General features: G+C 38.9%; 1 protein-coding gene across 1 annotated transcript; it reads left to right on the top strand.

Moving 5' to 3' along the window:
* The first annotated feature begins 5,736 nt into the window (after positions 1–5,736).
* On the top strand, positions 5,737–7,066 carry LOC143305555 (uncharacterized). Its single transcript, XM_076689596.1, has 2 exons — positions 5,737–6,831; positions 7,003–7,066. Exons 1-2 carry the CDS (start codon positions 5,819–5,821, stop codon positions 7,064–7,066), a joined length of 1,077 nt encoding a protein of 358 aa, XP_076545711.1. The 5' UTR covers positions 5,737–5,818.
* The last annotated feature ends 254 nt before the right edge of the window (positions 7,067–7,320 follow it).

Raw genomic sequence — 7,320 nt, 5'->3', positions numbered from 1 at the left:
GCTGCGTATCATTGTACACTCTTCGGCACCTTTTACTTTTATATTTTATATTTACTTTTATATTTGAAACAGCTATCCTCATTGTAAAAATTTTTTTGTACTCTCTGAATGTATGGAAAAGTATGTATGATCGAGTGTATGAGGGTGGAGAACGACGAAAACACCTTACACAAAATACCCTCTCGAGAACATTTTGTGTTTAGCGTGGGGGGTGTTACGTCCCTAGGTATAACCCATTTTCGTCTTTCGCCATTCCAAAGAGGTCTTGCTCTGGAATCCGCGAAACATCAGCGTTTTCTCGCTTAGCGACGCCCGCGATACGAAATCAGGGAACTCGCGGAATGCGATGGCGAAAACCCTTTGCTTGCAGGTTTTCGCAAGCAAAGAGCGTGACCTACTCCCCTTTTGGGAGTATAAGTTATCGGCGCGACGCAAGTACGCCAGTTCCGTGATAGCGTAAAGCAGAGACGAAGTTCTGCTCGTTCGCGACCCGCGTTTTGGCTAACTCGAAACCAGGAAGATCATCAACGACGTGCTCGGCCGACGGTTCAACACGAGTGTATCCCCGAAGTCTGACGTTCCAGGCCCATAATAGGACAAGCTCCAGGAGTGCATCCGTGTGCTGTGCAGGACCACCACCAACCGCTTGCATCTTCCAAGGTCGAGTCGTAGCCACGCGCCGCGAGTTGAGTGTTCCGTCGAATCCGCGAACTAAGTGTAAAACGAGACCTCGTGTGCGAGTGACCGACTCGTGCAAGGGAAACATTTGCTGACAACACCCGAAGACAGCGAAGGGTATGTAATATAAACCAAATTAAAATATACGTACACGTTCGAATAACCACAATCGCGTATTTTGATCACCGGTCTCCCATCCTATACCCCTTATTTTTGAACGGTAGGTCAAAGTGCGCCTTAGCGCTTTAAGCGGCAGAATCCGTATATTGTATTTAGTATATAATAAACGCCCCGCAAGACGGGACGTAACAATGCAAACTCAGAAATATACATGTGTCAAATATGCCAAGACCTAAACCATGAAGCCTTATTTTGCAACAACGCGGCATGCGTATATTGCAAAAGCAAGGATCACATATCGTATAACTGCAAACTGGCCAAAAAGAAAATAGAACTCATTTACAAACATTGCAACAATCCAGGACATTCAACAGATGCATGTAAGATGAACAAATTAAAGGGGAGGCCCTGCCAATACTGCCAAGTAAAGGGGCACACAGTCAGCGAATGCCCATTTATAATCGAATATGAGACATGTTGGAAATGCAGAGGAACCGGTCACGACCCAAATACCTGCACGAAATTCCCAAAAATTACAGAACTTTGCGAAATCTGTAATAGCAGGTATCACACAACAAAAGATTGTCCAACACCTACGTGCCAACTGTGCAACGAATTGGGCCACACAGCAAAAAATTGCCCAACAACAAAAACCAGCGGTCTCCAATTAATCATGTGTACAATCTGCAAGGAAGAAGGTCACAACGCGGAAAATTGCGAAGGAGCAAGGGTTTTCCAAACCAGAACAAACCAAATTAAATGCCAACTTTGTAAGCAGTTAGGACACTCGGCAGAAGACTGCCACGAGCCAAGGAAACCTCAACAAAAGTCAAATGATCCATACAGGAGTAACTACCAGAGAAGTTACAACCACAATGATAGTAACTATTTTAAAAATAGTAATGACAACAGGGACAATCCGAAACATACAAGCGAACCACGAAAATTTTGCGAGTATTGTAGAACTCCAAATCACACAATAAAAGAATGTAGGAAACTGAAAGCCATTGAAATACGCGCACAAAAAAGAGACATATGTCCCTACTGTGAAGAACCGGGACACCAACTAAGCTCATGTAGAAAACTCAAAGATTTAGAGAGCAGTGCCGGAAAAGTCTGTAACCTATGTAAAAGCACGAGTCAGACAACCGAAGAATGCTACAGAAACCAGAATCATCAACAGCACAGACCGGGAAACGAATAGACTCTTCTTGGAGAGAGCGCACAGGAAGAAACAACAGTAAGCCGCTCGAAGCATACAAAACCAACGACAACCCCAAGCCTAACAAATCGGAACAAGAAAAACCTCTCGAAACAAAATTACCCGACAACCAAAACATAAACGAGTTAAAAATACCAACAAGAATGGCAATGTATTCATTGAAACTGGAAAACCTACTGCAATATATCACAATAGAAACCCCTTACACAAGAGGGGAATGCAACCTACTTATCGATAGCGGTGCACAATGAAATATCATAAAAAAGGATCAGATCCCAGCAAACGCAATACTAGAAGATAGGAAAATATTACTTTCAGGCATTACAGACAAACCATTACAAACCTTAGGAGCAGTAAGAATACCCATAAACTACCAATATTTCGATTTCCACGTAGCACCACAGGACTTTTCAATACCATATGACGGAATATTAGGAATAAAAATACTCCTCGAACAAAAATTAAGACTAGACGAAGGATACGTGGAAATAAACACCGAAAAATTGAATTAAGGTCAGAAGAAGCGAATACAAATCAAAGATTATCTTCACAAACAGTTGAAACAGTTAAATCGGAATTAACAGATGAGCAGAAATGCTTTCTCAACAAAATATTGCAGGGCACGACGCATGCTAACGACACACTTACAACCGTACATACTGACTCAGGAACATAGCAACAAACAGGAATCAGCGAAAACTCGAGCGACAAAGACAGTGCAAACCAAGACCTTCCGCAACCGGATAATATGACGGGAAACTTAGACGATAGCTTCAATAACGACATACTACATTTATTAAACATAGTGTTCAAATTAAATAACGAACCATGCAACGTAACAATAAATACGGAACAGATGACGTCATCATATCTCGAAGAGCATTTAGAAACGGATAACAAATACGTAGGACAGATAATAAACAGTACAGTACTTGATAATCACGAAGAAAAATGTGAAATAGACTCATACGGCTATACAACATTTCTAACAAAAGTAGATGAAAATATAAACATTAAATTCAAAAACGAAACCGAACTCTTAGGAAACAAATATAACTATGCCTCATACGATATAGAAGATATATTAGAAGGATTTCAAGAAACAGGAAACCTACCAAAAATAAACGAAAGTGAACTATTAGAGGTAGGAACAATCATTTCTACAGGAAATAAGGAAAATAGTATTGCGACAGAAAGCAAAGAAACGGAAAATCGACAAGACAGACTATTAAAAAAAATTCGATTAGGAAATCTATCAGAAGAAAACAGAACTATAATGAAGAAATTAATTGAGGATAATAATGATATATTTTGGGTAGGAGGAGATAAAATAGAATCTTATAATACAGAACAACACGAAATCAATCTAACAGACGAAAAACCTGTATACGTAAAACAATTCCCTTTACCACATAGATTAAAAGAAACGGCAGTACAGGAAACAGAAAAACTAATTGCAAATGGTTTTGTCAGGCATTCAAAAAGTGCCTTTAACGCTCCAACTTGGGTAGTCAAGAAGAAGGAAACAGCCGAGGGAAAGAAAAGATGGAGACTGGTAATAGAGTACAGGAAATTAAATGAAAAAACGATTCCAGATCCATATCTACTACCAAATATAACTGAAATTTTCGATCAATTAGGACAAGCAAAATTATATCACGTAATAGATTTAAAATCAGGCTTCCATCAAATCAAGATGAACCCAAGAGACATACATAAAACAGCTTTCAGCATACATCCACTGGGACGATTCGAATTCAATGTCTTACCTTTCGGATTAAGAAACTCACCACGAACCTTTCAGAGAGTAATAAACACAACACTAGGCGATTCAATTGGAAAAATTTGCTTTGTTTTCATTGACGACATCATAACATTTGGAGAAAATTTAGAGGAACTCAACACGAGATTTAACACAGTCGTTCAACAATTAAGAGACGTAAAATTAAAACTTGAGCCCGAGAAATGCGAATTCCTTAAATCAGAAGTATGCTTTCTAGGACACATACTAAGTAGGAAAGACATAAAACCCGACCCAGCTAAAAACAGAAGCTGTACAAAAATTCCCAACTCCTAAGAACGTCAAGAACATAAGAGAATTCTTAGGACTCGCAGACTACTACAGACGATTCATACATAACTTCGGAAAAATGGCAAAACCTTTAACGACCCTATTACAAAAAGATAATAAATTTTTCTGGAACACGGAACAAGAAGAAGCTTTCATAAAACTGAAAGAAATACTATGCAACGCACCTATACTACAATACCCGAAATTCGACGAACCATACGTTATCACTACAGACGCATCTAAATACGCTCTAGGTGCAGTATTATCACAAGGAGAAATCGGGAAGGATAAACCAATTGCATACGCATCACGAGTATTGCAAGAAGTCGAAATTAAATACGACACCTATGAAAAAGAAGCTCTAGCAATAATGTTCGCAATAAAAACATTTCGAAACTACATTTACGGGAATAAATTTACAATAGTTACAGATCATAAACCATTACTTTGGTTAAAAACAGCTGACAATAATACTAGAGTACAAAAATGGAGATTAAAATTATCGGATTATGAATACAATATAGTATATAAACCGAGTAAGCAAAACGTGAACGCCGATACATTATCGAGAAATCCGATGGACAACGTACACGTTTCCGTTACAACAAGAGCGCAAGGAAAGAAAGAAATCAGCAAAAACTGGACACCCGTAAAAATTCCAAGTAAAAATAAAGTAGAAGCATTAAACGACAACCATATCAAGGTCAAAAGGAAAAGGGGTAGACCAAGAAAAAAGGTTCAAGAACCACCAGGTCAAGAAACAACCCCAAACAACAGCACTAATGAAAGAACGCCTGGGCACAATGAAGAAAACAATAAAAACAAAAAAGACAACGTAGAAAAACAAGAACAAGGAAACATAATTTACACGAAAAACTCGATTCAATTCAGAAACGATAACATCGTACAAATAATTACCCAACAAGGCATACCTCTAGACAAAAACACCAACGCGTTAATGGAAATCAAGAATATACAAATAAACCCCAATCATACAATGCAAAATAGAAATTCAACGCACAATTTTTCAATGCGGAATGTTCAGCCACTTAGTACCAGTAGAAAACGCGATATAAGAATATTGTTGCGCCGGGGAGTGGAACTTGCACTTTCCATCGTAAAATAAATAGAGACGAAGCAAACTAGACTGTCTATATTTCGATTACAAAGGAGTTCTTAAGCAATAGATCCGTACAGGTCGGGTCCCCGAAACATTCTGATTATCAAAAGCCGCGCGGTTGTCTAAGAGACCTCAAGCATCCGATGACGTGTTTCCGCTCGAAACTTGGAATAGCTTCACATCGTGATTCGTTGACAGCTTCGGACGGGGCAGTCGATGGCTCTTTCGATACATCAAGAAGCAGTCGATGCATCGAAAGAGCGGAAACTTCTCACCGTCGCAACAATATCTTTTAGACATAAGCCATGAAAACTGTAAATCCATACATAATACCGGAATATTTAGATACGACAACTTTCATACAATCGCAAATTTAAAAGTAAACTCCACAAAATCCGTAGGAATAAGTCTCGCGGGAAACGCAATAGAAAGCTCATGTACAGGAGCGTCCTATTCCGATAACTACGGAACATGGTACAAGGTATACGTACAGGGTCTAATAAAGATTACGTTAATAGAGTATAACGCGCAGGTTAGTCTTAATAACGATAAATTACGCTTAGCATCGGGAACAGTTTGTAAATTTTCGGATGAACATTGTATCGACATGGAAGGAGGACACACCTTCTGGTCAGCGCTACCGAGAGAAGACTGTTTTAAAACTAAATACGACGTATTATACCGAGCTCCGGTAACAAAACTAACATCTAACAATCGCGAAACATTATACACAATAGAAACAACCGACATCTCATTCGCGCTAGCAGCGAAAGGAGACATCAAAACTTGCAATAGAATACTAACGAAAACCGAACACCCAAAATTAATTATATACGAAAGAACACAAAACAATATACTATTCGATAACGACGTACAACCGTCAAAAGAAATATTAAACCTAGACATTCTCACATACACTAACTCAAAATTCGTATACGTAGAAAAACACTTCAGGGCTCAAATACAAAATTTATACCTAGACATTTTAAGCGAAAGATGCAAACTAGAGAAAAGAACAATCTATAATTCCCTATCCATAGCCTCTATTTCACCAGACGAATTCGCGTACAATCTAATGGAAAAACCAGGATACATTGCTACGATTGCAGGAGAAGTGGTGCACATCATAAAATGCACACCAAAGAAAGTACAACTACTTCACACAGACAAGTGCTACACACAGTTACCAGTAACCTCCGGGAACCAAACACGATTTCTAACACCTAAAACACACATACTAATGAAATCAGGAACGCAGATAGAATGCAATACAATTATTCCACAATATTACAAATTGAACAACAATTGGATAGCACTAACACCAACACCAAGGAAAGCGCAAAACCCAGGAATTCTAAAGCCAAATACGAACATCTCCTGGGAGTACAAAGAAATAAATTCATTAGCAGCAAGCGGAATTTATTCCCAGGAAGACCTCCAAGAACTGCAACAACACATCATGTTCCCCCTAGAAAAATCAGCCCAACTCAATACAACAGCAAGGGGTATGCTAGGAGAAGAAAGTGTACAAGGAGGACTAATCAACAACCTCTTTACGGAGAACACGCTATCACACATCGCAGAAAATACATGGAATAAATTCACAGAAAAATTCATCAAGTTTGGCTCTATTAGCTCTGCAGTAATAATGATTCTCATAATCATCCACATCTGCAAACTAATAATCGACACAATCATAAGGGGATACACACTGCATACACTATATGGATGGTCCCTACATCTATTGGCGGCCATTTTGAGCTCAATTACGTATTTATTGGTGACGCTAAGGAACAATAAAAACATCAAAAAACAAGAGGTAGACGACAAACAGCAAAGGAAGACATCGAACTGAGCGAAATCAAGATAGAACCAAACAATCTAAGATGGGGGATATCATCACCTATCCCACTGCGACCACCTGCAATCAAACCACCGACAATCAAACCACCCGAAATCAGAGCACCATAACCAGAACCGACAACGAAAAATCAACTAGCAATCTTCACATTCGGGAACTAAGTAAACGCAACACAGGAGGGAACGCAACGCAAGAGGAAACGTAAGGAAATACGTACAAAAATAAATACACACAAAGTAAAAATAAAA

Source organism: Osmia lignaria, chromosome 8 (assembly GCF_051020975.1).
Source record: "Osmia lignaria lignaria isolate PbOS001 chromosome 8, iyOsmLign1, whole genome shotgun sequence".
NCBI lineage: Eukaryota > Metazoa > Arthropoda > Insecta > Hymenoptera > Megachilidae > Osmia > Osmia lignaria.
The sequence above is the reverse complement of the archived record's forward strand: the minus strand, read 5'-3'. Positions and strand labels throughout refer to the sequence as shown.

Bases quoted from the DNA above. Each gene is read 5' to 3' on its own strand.
- LOC143305555 (XM_076689596.1), top strand. From the start codon at position 5,819: ATGGAAGGAGGACACACCTTCTGGTCAGCGCTACCGAGAGAAGACTGT. The intron at 6,832-7,002 runs GTTTGGCTCTAT...GGTGACGCTAAG, and splicing joins TTCACAGAAAAATTCATCAA to GAACAATAAAAACATCAAAA.